The sequence below is a fragment of the Nilaparvata lugens genome, chromosome 8, assembly GCF_014356525.2.
Source record: "Nilaparvata lugens isolate BPH chromosome 8, ASM1435652v1, whole genome shotgun sequence".
NCBI lineage: Eukaryota > Metazoa > Arthropoda > Insecta > Hemiptera > Delphacidae > Nilaparvata > Nilaparvata lugens.
In genome coordinates this window covers 17,587,368-17,606,830 of record NC_052511.1, presented here as the reverse complement: position 1 = coordinate 17,606,830, position 19,463 = coordinate 17,587,368, and the positions used below count along the sequence as shown (strand labels likewise).

Sequence of the window (19,463 nt, the reverse complement as noted above, 5' to 3'; positions counted from 1 at the left end):
ATCTTACTTCGTTCTCTTCTCTTAATCATATCTTACTAATTTGTCAATTATTTCAATGAGAATTGTTTCAAATATACAAATTTCTTTGAAGAATTATTGGAAGGACAAGTAGACAAAATTATGCATTGCTATCTCAGTAATTTTTCTATTGTAAAGATAATAATAATAATAATAATATCGAGTAACCTGGCTGGCTCAGGTCTGGTGTCAGAGTTTTCAGGTCACAACTGATCAATTTCAGGGCCTCTGACATGACCTAACGACTTCTTTTTAGGCAGCCGGGACCGCTTAACGTGTTCATCCGAAACACGGGAGTGGCGCGAGATAAATACTGTATCTTGCCCTGAAGATAAAATTTATTCATTCTTATATCTTACTTCGTTTTCTTCTCCTTATTATCTCTTTATAATTTGTCAATTCTTTTAACGGTCATTTTTCAGGTGCTGGACATGTCCCACAACAATATCACTAGAGTGGGCCGCGGCTACTTCAGACCAGTTGAGGCAAGCTTGACACATCTGCATATGGCTTACAACTCGCTCTTCAACGTGACTCGCGACTCATACGGAAATCTGCCCCATCTGCAGTGGCTTGATCTCTCCTCCAACGAACTCTATGAAGTTGACTTCGACTCCTTCAGGAACTCGAAGAAGTTACAGGTAAAGTCACAACTATTTGGTTCAGGTGAAGTAGCCTATCTATATAATATATAAAAGCGAAATGGCACTCATTAATGTACTCACTGATTGACTCACTCACTCACTCGCAGAACTAAAAATCTACCGGACCAAAAACGTTCAAATTTGGTAGGTATGTGCAGTTGGTCCTTTAGAGACGCACTAAGAACGGATTTGAAAAAAAATCCAAAAATACGCCCAAAATCTGCGTTTTTCAGCATTTTTTGGCGTTTTCTCAGCTTTATCGAGAACAAATGAATAGAAAATGTTCAAATTTAGTACAGAAGCTCAGCTAGGGTGTAATAATGTTGTGTTAGAAGGAATTTGCAATAACGTCAAAAATACGCCCAAAATTAGCGTTTTTCCAGCGTTTTTTTTTTGCTGTTTTGATTCATACAATAAGTAGTACATCATCAAAATAATAGGGAGAGAGACAGTAATGTAACCTTGTGCTATTCCTCTCCCAGATCAAGTTAGATAAAGTTACACATAGTTCGAAATAGGTTACAGTAAGTCTTGAAGTTGTTCACTTCACAAAATTTTCAGTCCTTAATCATTTTCACAAAGTAGATTTTTAAATCTAGATGCTTCAAAACCAAACATAGAAGAAATATTTCACATTATTATCATTAAAATAGGAAATCTTAAGATATCAAAGAAATACTTTTCAAGGACCAAAAAAAAACTTGAGAGAATTATTAACCCCTTTGCTCTTCTTGCACCAGGTCCTGTACATGAACAACAACCATCTGAGCGACATTCCTTCGGAGTTGTTCCGCGATTTGTCCAACCTCCGCGTGGTTGACGTGAGTGGCAACCGACTTCGCTCGCTGCCCGACTCCCTGTTCAACGAGCAGGGTCTGGAGAAGTTCTCGGCCTCCCGCAACCAGCTTTCACGTCTCCCTGTCGCCACGTTCGGTCTCTCGGCCGCCGCCACGCTGTGTGAGCTCGACCTCTCGCATAACGCCATCTCGTCACTGCATTCTACCGAGTCATTCTCCAGGTTCAGGGTGAGTTTATTCAAAAATAATCAATTCAATATCTGATTAATGTTTAGTTTAATTTAGTTTAGTCAAAGAGAAAAGTAGCTTGAGTTCTGATATGTTTTCTCTATGGTTGTTTTAATTTAGTTTGGTTTTCGCCACAGTCCATTGACCGGGGATTTGTCGTGAGATGGCCAAAGTATCATACTGATCATAGCGCTTTAGCAATGGCAAGTCAAGTTCTGTTTCTTGTAACGTATGAATATGATTTTCTTCATTTCAATAAATAATGTTAAAATACTTTTCAAATGAGAGTACGTTCATTTCATAAACTCAAGTTTCAATGCACTTCAAGTCATCATCTTCAGTGGTCTTTTTTGGTTAAGATGATGCCTTAGTGCATTGAAACTTAAGTTTGTCTTAAATAAATTATGTGGAACTCACAATATCGTTTTTATTTCACCTTAATCACTGAATCTCACTGAAGCTCACTTACAGCTCACTAAAGATCACTCATAACTCACTGAAGCTCACTTACAGCTCACTAAAGATCACTTATAGCTCACTGAAGCTCACTAAAGATCACTTATAACTCACTGAAGCTCACTTACAGCTCACTAAAGATCACTTATAACTCACTGAAGCTCACTACAGCTCACTAAAGATCACTTATAACTCACTGAAGCTCACTAAAGATCACTTATAACTCACTGTAGCTCACTTACAGCTCACTAAAGATCACTTATAACTCACTGAAGCTCACTTACAGCTCACTAAAGATCACTTATAACTCATGAAGCTCACTTACAGCTCACTAAAGATTACTTATAACTCACTGAAGCTCACTACAGCTCACTAAAGATCACTTATAATCACTGAAGCTCACTTACAGCTCACTAAAGATCACTTATAACTCACTGAGCTCACTTACAGCTCACTGAAGCTCACTAAAGATCACTTATAATCACTGAAGCTCACTTACAGCTCACTAAGATCACTTATAGCTCACTGAAGCTCACTTACAGCTCACTAAAGATCACTTATAACTCACTGAAGCTCACTAAAGATCACTTATAGCTCACTGAAGCTCACTTACAGCTCACTAAAGATCACTTATAACTCACTGAAGCTCACTTACAGCTCACTAAAGATCACTTATAACTCACTGAAGCTCACTTACAGCTCACTAAAGATCACTTATAACTCACTGAAGCTCACTTACAGCTCACTAAAGATCACTTATAACTCACTGAAGCTCACATACAGCTCACTAAAGATCACTTATAACTCACTGAAGCTCACTAAAGATCATTTATAACTCACTGAAGCTCACTTACAGCTCACTAAAGATCACTTATAACTCACTGAAGCTCACTTACAGCTCACTGAAGCTCATTGCGAGCAAAGATCTCATAATAGAATTGTTGAATTATGAAGACTTTTTAAATTTGACTCACATGGATGAATGTTGTTTCAGTCGCTGACCCGCCTGGACCTGTCTTACAACCGCCTGGTGAAACTCGAGGATGCGACATTCTCGTCGATGCCTCGTCTTGCCTCGCTCGAGCTCTCACACAACATCGATATGGTCCTCGAGCCTCGAGGACGTTCGTTCAAGGGACTCGAGCACTCGCTCACTCACCTCGGACTCAGCAACACGTCCTTGTCAACTGTAAGTAGAACCATAGAGGAAAGATAGCATTAGTAAATATCCCATGGCATAGATCGTTCATGTTCCCAGTTTTAAGCCGATTTCTTGTTAACTTAAGCCAGGACCTCCTATAAACTACCGGATCTGAGCCTAGAAAAATATGGCCGCCGTATATGGTGGTCTTATAGGAATTCCTACTGAGAAAAAAATCACTAATCAGCTATTAGAGAGCGTCTCAGTTCGTCGAAATCTCAGTTTGTCTAGTTCCCGTTTAAAATATCAATACAGGCCACCACATAAGGAGGCCATTTTTTTTGTAGGCGCAGGTCCGGTATATTGGAAGTCCTGCTCAAGCCTATTACTATCGACGACTGTCTATTATTACTGTTTTGGCCGGGTGAGAATGTGAGAACGGCACAGTATGAAAGACTACCATCGTGACAGCTTCACGAAAAAGAACCGACTTACAGTATGAGAAGCATGAGAAATTATGTTTTTGAATTGAATTAATTTTTTTAAATTGAATTTAATATTTCAATAGAATAATACAACAGATTATAGAATATCATATATACACAGGGTATAGCAACGTTGTGAATATTCAAATCAATAACATATACAAATTCTTATAATAGTGAGAACTATCCCAATTTATTATACTTGAAAAACACCATGATGTTTCTAAAGGTTATGAATCCAATTTTACACCTGATTCTTTCTACCGTAGGCTACTTTTCTACAAGTTGATAATAAATTATTGAATGTTTATAACATACATAAATGATATTAATAATAATCATGATACTTATCATAATTATTTATTTACTTATCATTTACAATCAACTCAAGAACAAAGAAACAGACTACAATAATAATGATGATAATATTATAAAAATTATTTATTAATAAAAATACACACCAATTTACCCGTCGCACAATCCCTTATATTATAAGGCCAAATATAGTAAATGCTTTCAATATTAATTTTACTTCATTAAAATTTAGTAAACACCAATTTGAATGGGAGAAGAAAGAGCTGGAGATCCTAGAAGCTGCAAGAGATAGGAATGAAACAAGAAAGTTTTACAACAAAGTTAATATAGGAAGAAAGGGTTTCATGCCAAGAACAACTTTGTGCAGAGCAAAGGATGGTGAACTGCTGAGTGAGCCGGGGAAAGTTTTGCGAAGATGGAAGGAGCACTTTGAAGAGCTGTACCATCCTGCAATTCCACTGGAAAGGCCGGATGAAGAGGTAACTATCAACACCGACCTGGCAGAACAACCCCCTCCATCGGTGCGGGAGGTCCAATTGGCAGTGGAGAAGTTGAATAGAAACAAGGCACCAGGAGAAGGTGGAATCCCAGCAGAACTTCTGAAAGATGCTGGAGATCACCTTGCTGAACAACTGCAAAAAGTGATCCATAAGGTGTGGGTGACAGAGCGGATGCCTGAGGACTGGACAGTAGGACTTATCTGCCCGATACATAAAAAAGGGGATCAAATGGAGTGTAAGAATTATAGGGGCATAACCCTTCTCAACACTGGGTACAAAGTATTTTCAAACATTCTGTTTGCTAGGCTCAAACCGTTAGCAGAAAGGTGTGTAGGGAAGTATCAGACAGGATTCCGCTCCGGATGCTCTACAATAGATCAAATATTCTCGCTGCGACAGATTCTAGAGAAGGCTCATGAATATAAAATAGGAACCTCCACCTCTTCTTGGATTTCACCGCGGCCTATGACAGTATCCTGAGAGTAAGGCTATTCGAAGCCATGGAGGAATTTCAATTCCCAAGGAAGCTCATCAACCTTACAAAAGCATCCTTGTCTAAAGTTGTATGCCGGGTGAAGATACAAAACCATCTGTCGGAGCCTTTTGAGATGGAGGCAGGGCTGAGACAAGGAGATGCTCTTTCATGTTTGTTATTAATATAGCTTTAGAAAAAGTCATTCGTGAGTCAAAAGTCAACACTGAAGGGAATATTTTTTATAAATCAACCCAAATTCTCGCGTACGCAGACGACATTGATATCATTGGAAGATCGGTGAATGATATGAAGGAGGCCTTTAAAAATATTAAAAATGCAGCATTGCAAATGGGCCTTCACATAAATGAAAACAAAACAAAGGTCATGATCACATCAACGAACCACAACATCGGGGAGAGGCTTCAGATGAATGATAACTGCTTTGAGGTTAAAGATGATTTTGTATACCTGGGCTCCCTCGTCGATGGTAAAAATGAAACAACAAAGGAGGTGGAAAGGAGAATTCTCCTGTCCAGCAGATGCTTCTATGGTCTCTCCAAGTATATAAAAAACAAAGTGCTGAGCAGAGCCACAAAGTTCAAAATATATCGCTCGCTAATCCTGCCAGTACTCATGTATGGCAGTGAAACATGGACACTGTCCAAAAAAGACGAGAGCCAACTCAAGGTTTTTGAGAGGAGGGTACTGCGAAGCATCTGTGGTGGAATAAAAGTGGATGAGACCTGGCGGAGGAGGAAGAATGAGGAACTCTACCAAGTATATCGTGAACCTGATGTGGTCAAAATGATCAAAATTGGTAGACTGCGATGGGCTGGCCACCTTATTCGGGCAGATGAGACATACCCACCAAGGAGACTCATGCTGTACAGGATGGAAGGGAGGCGAAGACCAGGAAGGCCGAGACTGCGCTGGATGGACGGTGTTGACAAGGACGCACAAGTGATTGGAGCCAGAGGTTGGAAAGCGAGGGCGGAAGACAGAGACGAATGGAGGCGAATACTGGAGGAGGCCAAGACCTGTAGTGGGTTGTAGCGCCACTGATGATGATGATGAAACACCAATTTGAATATCAGAGTAATAAACTAATAAATAAAATTCCAGAAGACTTTATTAAGGATAAAATAACAAAATCTAGATTGAGATTAATAAAATCGTGGGTAAAACAAAACTATTATTTTAAAATTGAGAATTGAGTTTGCTGAATCACTAATTTTGGCAATATTGTGTAAAAATTATTAAAACTCGACAATTTTTTATATTATTTTTCTGTGCATCTATATTTTGTTTATCAAGTACTTAATTATTGATACAACTCAACATCCATAGATTCTCATCTATCAACAGAATTGTATCATTTGTAATTCTGTTATTAGATTAAAAAATGTATTTCTTATTTTTAGAACTCGTGGCTGGAGCTCTAGGCTTCTTTTTCCAGTCAAGCCAAAAACTATTGTAATTTAATGATTATTTTTTAAAAATATTTCTTGTATTTGGCAATAAATTCATTAATAATATGATAGAATAATGATTATGATACTAATGATAAATATTATGAAAGAATGTTTCTTGTATTCCAGGTACCCGAACTACACCTATCTCGCCTAGTCAGCCTGCAGCTATCAGCCAACACCATCTCAGTTCTTCCGCCTGAAATGGCCTCCAACATGAGCGCACTCCGCTACCTGGACCTAGGCTGGAATTCGTTGACTCAGGTGCCGCTAGTGACGCACTCATTGCCGCGTCTCCGCTCGCTGAACATCGCGCGCAACCGCATCACCGCGCTCACTAACACCAGTCTGCTGGGTGGCGCGGAACGTCTCAGTCAGCTCGACATTCGTCATCTGCCGTTGGGATATTTCGAGGTGGGGGATTGGTTTCATCTGAAAAATGAGGCATTATCATGATAAATGAGTGAAATGAATATTTATTGGGGTATTTCGAGGTGAGGGGATCAGTTTCACCTGAAAATGAGGCATTAATATGATGAAAAAGAATGAAATAAATGAGCGCTGCTATCCAGAGATTGTCAGTTTCGTGGTTAGGTGATGGTTAGTTTTGGCAATTAGGAGGTACTGGGCTCGATTCCCGGGCTGACAAATAATTTTTGAATCGTATCGCTCATCGAATTTCCATCTAGCTGTTTACCCTGTTGTCAATATTTGCAGTAGCAGAAGTCTTCGGGGTGAATTACAGAATTTAATTTGGATTTTCGTTTAATAATAATTGTTAATTCATTAGCATTTGAATAATTACAGTAACTCAGTAATTTCCATCAATGAAATAAATATTTAATAAGGTATTTCAAGGTAGAGAAATTATAGTTTCACCAGTAGAGGATTGGTCTCATCTGAAAAATGAGGCATTAATATGATAAATGAGTGAAGTGAATATTTATTGAGGTATTTCGAGGTAGGGGATTTGTTTCACCTAAAAATGAGGCATTAATATGATGAAGAGTGAAATAAATATTTAATGAGATATTTCGAGGTAAAGAAATTATAGAAATATACTCAGTAGAGGTTTGATTTCATCTAAAAAATGAGGTATCTCAGTAATTTCCATCAATGAAATAAATATTTAATAAGGTATTTCAAGGTAAAGAAATTATAGATTCACCAGTAGAGGATTGGTCTCATCTGAAAAATGAGGCATTAATATGATAAATGAGTGAAGTGAATATTTATTGAGGTATTTCGAGGTAGGGGATTTGTTTCACCTAAAAATGAGGCATTAATATGATGAAAAAGAGTGAAATAAATATTTAATGAGATATTTCGAGGTAAAGAAATTATAGAAATATACTCAGTAGAGGTTTGATTTCATCTAAAAAATGAGGCATTAATATGATAAATGAGTTGAATAAATATTTATTGAGGTATCTCGAGGTAGGGGATTAGCTTCACCTGAAGATGAAAGACTGAAATAAATATTCATTGAGATATTTCGAGGTAGGGGATTGGTTTCACCTGAAAATGAGGCATTAATATATGATGAAATTGCTTTTTAAATTGAATAAATAAATTGTAATATTAATTATTATTGAGGTATTTTAGAGTCTTTTTTTTTTTCAAATCCCATTGCAATCTAGTCTAAAAAGACTAATGAGCAATTTTTTCCTAATATAATAATGGGTTAAATATTAATAAGATAGGTAGTTCTCACCAGGACTACTACTTCTAGCAACTAACTTGGAATTAACAATAGATAATAATAGTAATATATATAGATAAATTATCATGTATTATAATATACACATTCACACTATCAACACTGCTCTGCTTTTGACATTTTCACTCCACAACACCACACAACTCGAAGGGTTTGGTCCGCTTCAATCTGCGCAGCATATGTGTGTTGTCAAGTAGCTGAGCGACTTCTTCATTTTCATGCCGTTGGATCCTGTCTGCATGCTTGCGTGCGAAGCGCCCAATCTCTGTTGCAACGAACTCCACCCCCAGGTCTCTGTGAATGTCGGCGTTTCGGCTGAATCTTGGAGCATCGACGATGTTCCTCAAAACTTTGTTCTGGAATCGTTGGATTACATCGACGTTGCTCTTGCTGGCACAGCCCCAGAGTGGATTCCATACATCCATATTGGTTTCAGGATTTGCTTGTAGATGAGGATCTTGTTGTAAGTTGAAAGAGCAGAATTTCGGCCTATCAACCAGTATATTTTCTATATATGATACCTAGTTCTTCTCTCTTCTTCTTCACATGTGCTTTCCAACGCAACCTTGCATCCAGAGTCATGCCTAGGTATTTGGCCTCGTTAGCAAATGGAACAGGTTTCCCATTGATGGCTAGGGGAATTTGCTCACATTTTCTGTTTGTGAAGTTGACTTGGACAGACTTGGTCTCATTCACTTTGATTTTCCACAGTTTAGCCCAACTGGAGATTTCATCAGCAGCATCTTGAAGTTTCCTCATAGATTCCTGACTGTTGTCGCCCAGAGTTAGTACAGCCGTGTCATCAGCAAATGTTGCAACTGTATCATGTTCCAACTCAGGTAGATCGCTAGTAAACAGTAGATATAGAATTGGCCCAAGAACACTACCTTGAGGTACTCCTGCTCCATTTCTTTTAGCTCTGAATAGGCGTCTTCCTGCTTGACTCTGAATATCTTCCCACTAAATATGACTCCAATATTTCAGTGTATTCAACTGGAAGCATAGTTCTCAATTTTGCTAATAGGCCTCTATGCCACACCTTATCAAATGCTTGTGCAACATCCAGGAATACTGCACTACAAATTTTCTTCTCTTCAAGAGCCATCTCAATTAAATTGGTGATTCTGTGGACTTGCTCTATTGTGGTGTGTTTCTCTCTAAATCCAAATTGATGTTTTGGTATCAACTTCTTACTCTCTATAATTGGCTTTAATCTTTTCAAGAGCAGTTTTTCAAATAGTTTTGAGATTACAGGTAAGAGAGAGATTGGCCTGTAAGATGTAACATCATGTGGTGCTTTTCCAGGCTTTAAAATCATGATGACTTCTGCAACTTTCCAGTAATCTGGGACATATCTCAGCCTAAAAGATGTATTTATGAGGAATGTAAGCTTCAAGAGAGCCTTCCTTGGAAGCTGTTTCAATACATCTCCAGTTATGAGATCAAACCCTGGTGCCTTCCTGGTTTTGATGCTACTCTTGATCATATTTTCCACTTCAATTACAGTGACTTGTGTGATCCTCGCTGATTCTTGAACAGTATGTGGCAGATGTTCATCATCATCATAGCTGTCATCAGTTTTAAAGATGTCTCCAGATGATTTGCAAACCTAGCTGATTTTTGTTTATTGTCTCTAGCCCACGTACCATCCACATTTTTAATGGGTGCATTTTGGCTTGAAGTCTTTTTAATGCACTTTGTAGCTTTCCATAGGGAGTAGTCAGTACTCTTTTCATTAGTCAGCTCAGTGAGATACTTGGAAAATGTTTCATTTTTTAGATTTTTTATTTCTCTTCTGAGCTGCTGGGATAAATTGTTCAGCACAGTCTTGTCTCTTGGATCCCTAGTGTTTTGCCATTTTCTTCTTGCTCTTCTCTTCTGTAATAGAAGATTTTTTATTTCAGAAGGATAGTTGTTGCCTTGAGTCCTCCTTTTTATTTCTGGTGTACTTGCCCAGGCTGCTTGCTGAATGGAGGTCACAAATTTCTCAATTTCTGCTTCAAGCTGATCTTTACTTCTAAGCTGTACATTGAGATCTATGCTTTCCTCCAGTATGTGTCTGAATTGTTCCCAGTTTGTGTATCTAGTATTTTAGAGTGAGGAGATTAGTTTCACCTAATTAATTAGGCATTAGAATGATAAATGAGTGAAATAAACATTTATTGAGGTATTTCGTGGTAGGAGATTGGTTTCACCCGAAAATGAGGTATTAATAAATGATAAATGAGTGAAATAAATACTAATAAATACTGAGAGCTTGTAACTTCTTTAAGTGAATGCTCAGTTTCACATTAAAAATGAAGCATTAATAATTATGATGAATTAGTGAATTAAATATTGAAAGCTCTAGTAAGATCTGAAAGTCAGCATCTGACTTTAGTTCAGCATCTGATTTGCTATCTTTGTCTGTAATGTGGTAAAGTAGATAGCTCTATCCTCTTTCAACGCTGCACTGTTGCATACTTGTTTTCAGACTATGCATAATATGATGAACTAACCGGATATTTCTTCTCAATAATGGAAATTAATCATCAAAATCATGAAGCTATAGCATTTTCTTACGTATTTATAAAATATAATTATAGTTTATTATTATAGTATAATTATTATATAGTATATAGTATATTATAGTAGCCTTTCAAATTAATAAAATGATTGTAATAAATATTAAAAGCTATAGTGAGATTTAGAAGTCAGTATCTGACCTATAAGCATCTGATTAAAATTTTATTAATTTCGAAGGGTACTATAACTCTATTTTATATATACAAGAAAGTGGCCCTGAATTCAAGCATTTTCTTGATGGAATTGATCATTAAAAATAAGCAGGAATCAACAATTATTAACATATGGAAATTGCAATTTCCATTAACTGAGATATTGCAACTATTCAAATGTCAATGAATTAATTATTATTATTAAACGAAAACCCAAATTAAATGCTGTAATTCACCCCGAAGACTTCTGCTACTGCAAATATTGACAACAGGGTAAACAGCTAGATGGAATTTCGATGAGCGCTACTTTTCAAAAATTATTAGTCAGCCCCGAAGTCTTCGGGGTGAATTACAGCATTTAATTTGGATTTTCGTTTAATAATAATAATTAACAATTATTCATCTAAGATCAAATTTACCGGGATAACTTGAATCACAGCTATATATTATAGAAGGTGGAGATGAAAAAGTGGCAGCAATGCGTTTCTATCACTTCCACTGATTTTATAATAACGCGAATTTTAGTTTATTATATTATACTATTTCTAGGTCTCAGTTTCATTAAAATAATGGGGCATTAGAATGCGATGTGTGCAAAATAAGTACGGTATATTTACAGACTGACGTTATTTGTTTTACCAGATGGGTGCTCTGAGCAAACTGCGCGTACTGAACTCACTCCACATCAGCTCCTACTCCAACATCAGAGACTTCAACCTCCCCACTGTGCTGCAGAACAGCTATGGCCTTAGGAATTTGCATGTTGAGGTGAAATTATATTTAAATGATTTCATTCACTGTTTTTGGTTTTCATACATTGTTCAGTCTAAATCCAGATTGAAAATTACACTTTTAGTTGTCAACAAGTACGAATTTATTAGTGCAAAGACTTATGTTTATGTTTTATACAGTACAACGACTAATTAGTTTTAGAGTAAACTAGTAGTTTTTCAGTCCCCTATAAATGAACTTATTCATTAATATTATAAAACACGACCTGTGATGAGCACTTATGCCCATTCTCAAGTGTCAGCATGAATTTCTATTTATTTATTTATTATATTTCCAACGGTATACACCAATTTCAAAAGAATACAATAGTAAGAAGATAAACAAAAATAACAAGACAAATATAAATATAAACATGAATTAATTCAAATAGAGTGGGATGTATCAATGGAGATCAATACTATTCCAGTATCCATTCAAATTATCACTAGTCCTTCTAAACTTCAAATTTATGCATGTATCTACTTTACGCATTTCTATGGGCTACTAGCCTACATAATTTTTGTATTGATCTATTTCAGATTGAAGGAAAAACATCACTGTCAGATGAAATGTATGGAGAATTTCCACCAAAAGTCAGGAATATCACCATCACTGGGAAGGAGCTCAGAACATTGGGAAACAATATTTTACAGGTTTGTTATTGGTATTATACATGATTAAATGTATTAGGAATACGTTTTCTGTCTTTCAGTAGGTTTTTATGATAAAAAGGCTAACGTACAAAAACTATAATATACAGTATAAAGTATCGACCCTTGAAGTACTTGATTCATAATACAAATTCTGTAAAAAATTTAATAACCGAAAACTCTATATACAATTCAGTTCAGTGATATTCTGAAGGACATGTAATTAATTTTATGATCAATTTAATATTCAGTCTTGATCTAGATGATAATCTGGAGAATCTGTAATTATAGAAACTCTGTACAATTATTTAATTCAGTTGAAATAGCTATCAACAATCCAATCGCTCATTATTGCTACTGTTAATTTGAAAAATCTCACGACAGTTTCTATTCCATTACCTAGGTATTTCACAAAACTAGAAATATCAAGATAACTTCTCAATTAACCGACAGTCACATGCCTCAAACGTAATAATTGAACTAGTTGATATTATTCAAGTCTTTGTTTGAATATAGACATTATTACTAAAAGATTAAAAATACCCTGCAATTGACTGTATTTGTTATGTTGTTTTTCATGACAAAACACTTTATAATACAGTATCTCTGTTGATGTTAGACACAATATACCCGGTTGCTCAAAAGTCTTTCAACTTTTATTCTCGATTAAATGTCACAAGAACCAATCAGAAAAGCCTTCTAAGAAAGACCTTCTCTGATTGGTCGTTGTGAAACTTGATGTCGTTGTGAAATCATGATGAAAATCCAACAGGCTTTTGTGCAACCGACCGGGCCTTTGTTTCAAAGTTGAAAAATATGTTGTTTTTTGTAAATATACCTGTTGATGTTGAAAGTGCCGAAGGATGCAAGTCGAGAGTTTTTTCTCATATATTTCACTTTCCATGACAAACTGCAAGTAGTTAGTTGGAGTTTTTTTTAATTTCAGGGAGTCCGCTACCCAGAGCTACGTTTCACCCCTGCGCAACACAAGCGTTGAGAAGGTGCCTCGCCAGATCTTCTCTCAGATGCATTACGTACGCAACGTCAGTCTAGATCTGAGGAATAACTCGCTCAGAGCCGTCGGCAATCCCTCCACTGGAAACTTTCTCAATACGCCTCAGAAAACATTCCTCACTGAACTCTGGCTGGCCGGCAACAATTGGAAATGTGACTGCGATCTTGGGTGAGTATAGCTACCTCTATTAATTTTATAAATTAAGTGGAAGTTGGAACAATGAATATTGTTACAATACTTTTGTATTCATTGTTCCAATTATGAATATTGTTACAGAGTACCTCTTTTACCTCTAGACATTTAGGCTAAAAGGCTAAAGGTGACTAAAAGGCTCGTATTACATTAGAACACCAGTGTTATCCGTGTGTGAAGCAATATCTGAAACATACCAATGCTCGTTTTTACGGCAATAATTGAAGAGGAATATATATTTTTTTTGCATACTTGAATACTATTCCACAAAATACCATCAAGATTGGCGATTTATGAATTAGTTCTGCGAGGGGATTGAAGTCTAGATTACAAAAGAAATAATGAAATATGAATATAATATAATGTGATCGAGATTGGTGAACCTGCAAACTCACTGATCACGTGAGATGAGTCAAAACTATTCTATAGGCTAATTATTACAAGTAATTATTTACCTAATATAAATTATGACTTTACATAATTGGTTTTTACAACAAGTTTCTGTTTTTTTATAAGCTAATTGATTCTCACCGTATACAGCTGGATACCCAATACCCACATATCAATAACAGTGAAATTGACCGGTACAGTGAAAATATTATACACATAAGTTTTAATGAGAATATTCATACTCGCTCGGCCGTGCTGTAGGAGCAGTCCAATCCTCCTAAGAGCTCCTATGAATATTTTCACTGTTCTGGTCACTGATGTGTGGTAATATAGCTATACTTTCCTTGCCCTAGCTACTAGCCTACCACACAACCACAGATAAAAATATACAACTTAGCTTATTATCTGTGCCGGTTAGGAAAAGTATTGTTTCTAAAAAAAAAGTAACGTACCCCAATTTTATGTTTTCTTCGTTTCAGTGCCCCTAAGTTCTTGAACAAGATTTTTGGAAATATTTTCGAAATGTATAAACAATTCTTGTAAGTTTTTATCTGATTGCTGTATAATGTTTACCTCTCTGTTGCAGCTGGGTGGAAGTGTGGGGCCGCAAGAAACGTCAGCTGATGTGCCGCGCGGAGACAGGCGATGACTGGGAGTGTGGTGCGGCCGAGGATGATCTGCGAGAGGCCAGATGCCACAACCGCAACCTGGAGCCAATCATAGAGGTGCTCAAGTCGGACATCGAGTGTGGCTGGGGTGCGGCTCCCGTCAACCAGGGCACTGTAGTACTCATCACATTCACGCTCATTGTCTCCTTCTTTATCGCCTTCTAACCGCCACCAGTTCAGTAACAACTGACGACGAGAAGGTCCCTGGCTGCCATTTGAAAACTAATACCATCGATGAAAACCAGGCCTTTTCGTTAAGCGCTAGGAGAAACTACAGTAACTATATTACCCATGGGTAATATAGTTACTGTAGGAGAAACCAAATTAGTAACAATAATACTATGGGTCTACCTAGCGCATACGAGAAGATCCCTGCCATCAATGAAAACCAGGGGCCTTCTCGTTATGCGCTAGGAAAAACCAAATCAATATTAATGATTCTATGGGTCTACCTAGGGAATAACGAGAAGATCCCTGCCATCAATGAGAAGCAGTCGTCCTCTCGTTAGACGCTAGGAGAAACCAAATCAATAACAATAATTCTATGGGACTACCTAGCGCATAACGAAAAGATCTCTGCCATCAATTAAAACCAGGGGCCTTTTCGTTATGCGCTAGGAGAAACCAAATCAATAACAATAATTCTATGGGTCTACCTAGCGCATAACGAGAAGATCTCTGCCATCAATGAAAACCAGGGGCCTTCTCGTTATGCGCTAGGTGAAACTGAAACTTAACAAAAACCTTTTAAAGCTAGATTCCTTTATAACAGTGATAGTGAAACGGTGCAATGTAGTTATTGTTCCAATAAGTTCTAATAGGACTATTGACACTCAGCAGGACCGAGCGAATATGAATTAGTAAACATTAATTTGAAATTTATTTTTAAAACCTGACGATGGTGTGATCACCGAAACTAGTAGTTATAATTTGTATTCTTATTGTATTAATTTCAAAGGGTATTAAAATTCTATTTTATAAATACATGTAAGTAGCCCTGAATTCATACATTTTAAGAATATGAATATGTCCTATTGGAACTCGGAGAAATATTATATTCACTGTACTGGAACGTACACTGATATGTTGGAATCCATCTTAAATAAACTGGAAGGGATCTAAAGGAAGTTAAACATGGTTGTTCCTAGAAAGGATCTGGAAGAGGAGAGTAAGAATGATAGGCTACTTAATGGAATAGTCGGTACTGGATACAGTGGGGTCGACAAGTTGACCATCAAAAATATTATTTTAAATTTTATCAAATATTCAAGTGATAAAATTTCCACCATTAATTATGTTAAGTGTGATGTTATATTTAATATAATGACTGAGAAGTCAAATATTAATGCTAGAAATGTTTGGTTACTAAATGAGTGTCCAAGGGAGTTTGGAAGAAATAAGCAATACTCTGTTAATTTAAATAGTATAAAATTGGTTGTTCACGTCTCTCCCTTCTGAAGCTTTTGAAGAAGAGTTTAGTTGAGTTTAGAACGGAATTCGAACATCAAGAAAATGGTTTTGATATCGTAGTAAATATGTTTTCAAACATTCCTTCAAATAAAGTCATCGTGCTCTAATAATTATACATTTCCAACCATTATTCTAAAGCAGTATTCTAAATCAGGAGTTGAGAAATAAACACTACTCATAGAGGTAGAGTTTGGTAATAAAAACAAAGTTACGGCTATTTGATATTATCTAATGTTGAATCTACTAAAAAATGATATAATTTTCAATGACTTTTGATTATTGCCACTGAAAATGGAAAAAGTTTCCTAATAAATAATCAAGTATATGGAATAAGCCTTATAAACAGGATTCCAATTCATCATTCTCATAAGAAGATAAGAGTAGATGAACTGGAAATAATCTGAATTGAAAGCATTCCTGAGTTGAATTTGTTCAACCTAAAAGCTATAAATTGTAACAAGAGCAATATATATTCACAATATCTATTATGGAATCTAGAGGAAATATCAGATCAATTTGGTCCAACGGAATCAAAGTTCTGAGAGTAGCTAATCCTTCATATCGGGACTGGTTTGTGATAACACATCCCCAATAGAAAACCTAGTCACCACTAATTTCTAACAGCTATGTTAATTCTTTACTGCAATTGTATAACAATCTGTATATTTTGCATCTGTCCAAAGCATAGAAATCTGATTTATGTACTATATTAGCTTTATTATGTTTGTATTTTAAGGCAAGAAAGTTAAGTTTTTGTTTACCAGCTTTCTATGGTGTTACAAACCAAGCAATATGTTTAGCTCATCATCCTTTATAGTTCTTTCCATGAAAATAATGTATTTCTTCATTTTTGAAAATTGTAGCCTATATTTTTTATTAGATCAGTTATAGTGAGAATGTAGGCAACGCTCCTCACAAAGGCTGTACCAATATTACTATTACTACTAGTATTATTCTAGTCTTATTATTTCAAGAGTCAAACATTTATAAGTCGATTATTTTGCAATAAAGTTATTATGAAAATTTATCAAAAACATTCACTGACTCTCTAGCTTAATCGTCACTTACTCAATAAAGCAATTCAATGAAATCAAATTTCTCACTAGTTTTATTCGCAGTTCCTGGTTGTTTTTACTTGTAACATAATTATTAGTAGTCATCTAAATCATAGTTTTACCCAAGTGATCCTTCAGTTACAATTACGAATCCTTAGAGATCGATGATGACAAATTCTATGGAGGATGAAATTTTGTCAAGTCAGCACAAGCGAAATGCGAAAGGAGTGAAACCTATGTCAAGTAAAGAAACACAGTTCATTAAATAATAATATTTTATTTCCTAGTTACTTGATCGAATAAATATTTTTTATAAAATATTAGTTTAACATTTTTTTACAAATCATAGTACACTATTATAAACCACAATTTCCTACATTCCTTCAAGAATAAATTTGTTACAGTAACGAGTTATAAAATTCTGACAAATTTTACTTAAATTGGATAAGAAACAATTCAAAAACATGCCCGTAAAATTGTTTAAATATTTTTTATAGAAGTGTTTCAGTAGAAATTTCTATTCATATTTTAAATATGTAGTTGACTGATTCGCTTTTTAAATACAAATACAATTACAAAGATTGAAACATAAATAATTATAGATGGAAATGAATTGGAAGATGCATTTATTCAAATGCTAATTGATAAATAATTATTATTAAACGAAAATAAAAAAAATTGGGATTTTCGTGCAATAATAATTATAAATAATTATATTTTTCCAATCAACATACGGTACAATGAATCAGGCTCTAGCCAATTGATTTAATCATTATATGAATCTAAGATCTATGAGACAAAATTATGAATAAGCAATGCGAAGACAAAACTTGAGTAAAACAAGCGATAAAACAGTTAATCTTATGATTACATTCAACAATATAATTCACAGAATTAAAGCTAGAACGATGTGATATAAACGTCTTGAGAGGTTCATACCGATAAGTTTCTGAATTGATATTAATATTTGAACAATTTCCTGGATTAATACCAAGGAGATGCAGAGTTCTTACTTTTTAAGGATTCTTTATCCAACTTATCCAACAAAATAGCAAGAGATAAAATTATTGATGCTTTTTAACGTTTAAGCAATAATTTTCTGAATACAACGCTCAATATTTTCCCCTATAGTGTTTAATTAGCTTTTAATCTGAAATTATAAGTAAAAGTTATATATAAGCTATCTATAATTTTAGGCAATTGAAAAAGTCTCATCAGTGTTTCATCTAGAAACGATAGAGCTAACACTACTTGGTCCCGAACCAAGGTTGAGCTTATCTATTTCATCATCAGCTTGATTGTTTTTCAGTTCTTGAAGTGTGCACATCATCTTCTGCCAATCATCGTGTCTTGGTAGAGCCAGTTGCTGAAAAGAAGAATCTTTATTATTTATCAGGCTGGTTACAAAGGAGCTAAAATGCACTTCATACAACCAGTAGCTTTAGAACTGACGGTGTTCAAAAGGTAAAAACATAGTGGAGCAGCCATCATAGTGTTAAATATAAGAGAGTTGAGAGTGTTCTAATGTTGTAAAATGTATGTAGGGCCTATTGAAATTCGTCAAAATATACCACTCCATTATTCGTGATTAAAGTGCGTCATCATCTAATTACGTTAACAAAGACTATATGTATGTCACTCTAATTACATCATATGCAGAGTATAAATTGTCGATGGTACAGGGAGCTTCCTTGTTACATTTGTCTGTTACCAAGCCAATTGCCCAATGAGTTCATTTACTTTTACTTCAATTAAAAATGTTGGCATCACTTCCTAACATGGTGACGAACCAAGGTCTATGGAAAGAAATCTGGACAGTTGGAAGTCTGTTGAAAGGTTTATTTACTTGCTCTTAGCCTCAGCTGATGACTAGAAAATGGGCCATATCAATAAAAACTGAGCAATATATATCCAAGAGCATGGAGCATAAGGTTTTGCTCATGAGCATTAGGTAGAAGAATAAATAAGCATTTGCTCATTTTTATATGAATAAGCTTTACCTTATACTCTTACCTTATGCTCCTGAACTCTGGAGCAAATGCTCACGTAGGCCTATTTAGGATTTTCGTAAATAATAATTAAATAATTATTATCAGCTGTTTTTCCAAGGATGAAGAATAATAATTATCCTTCAGCGAGTTTTCTCAGGGATGAGACCTAGTGCAATCGAATCTTTATATTATAAACCTACTATGTTCTGAATTTCGTGAGAATCGTTAGAGCCGTTTTTGAGATCTGGTGAAATTCAAACATCTAAACATATAAACAGAAGTTGCTCGTTTAGTAG

The 19,463-nt window shown here is 35.6% G+C and overlaps 2 protein-coding genes across 2 annotated transcripts in view; one reads left to right on the top strand and one right to left on the bottom strand.

Moving 5' to 3' along the window:
- The window catches only part of LOC111047590 (chaoptin), a 37,184-nt gene extending 22,241 nt beyond the window's left edge, over positions 1-14,943 (top strand). The window contains 9 exon segments of the mRNA XM_039434127.1: positions 441-659; positions 1,403-1,687; positions 3,138-3,332; positions 6,658-6,942; positions 11,608-11,733; positions 12,276-12,389; positions 13,333-13,362; positions 13,364-13,569; positions 14,570-14,943. Of these exon segments, the coding sequence (XP_039290061.1) occupies positions 441-659; positions 1,403-1,687; positions 3,138-3,332; positions 6,658-6,942; positions 11,608-11,733; positions 12,276-12,389; positions 13,333-13,362; positions 13,364-13,569; positions 14,570-14,816 (1,707 nt within the window). The 3' untranslated portion in view covers positions 14,817-14,943.
- A 458-nt stretch (positions 14,944-15,401) lies between these two features.
- The window catches only part of LOC111047588 (cytoplasmic dynein 1 intermediate chain), a 36,918-nt gene continuing 32,856 nt past the window's right edge, over positions 15,402-19,463 (bottom strand). Inside the window, 1 exon segment of the mRNA XM_022333380.2 lies at positions 15,402-18,542. Within this exon segment, the coding sequence (XP_022189072.2) occupies positions 18,399-18,542 (144 nt within the window). The 3' untranslated portion in view covers positions 15,402-18,398.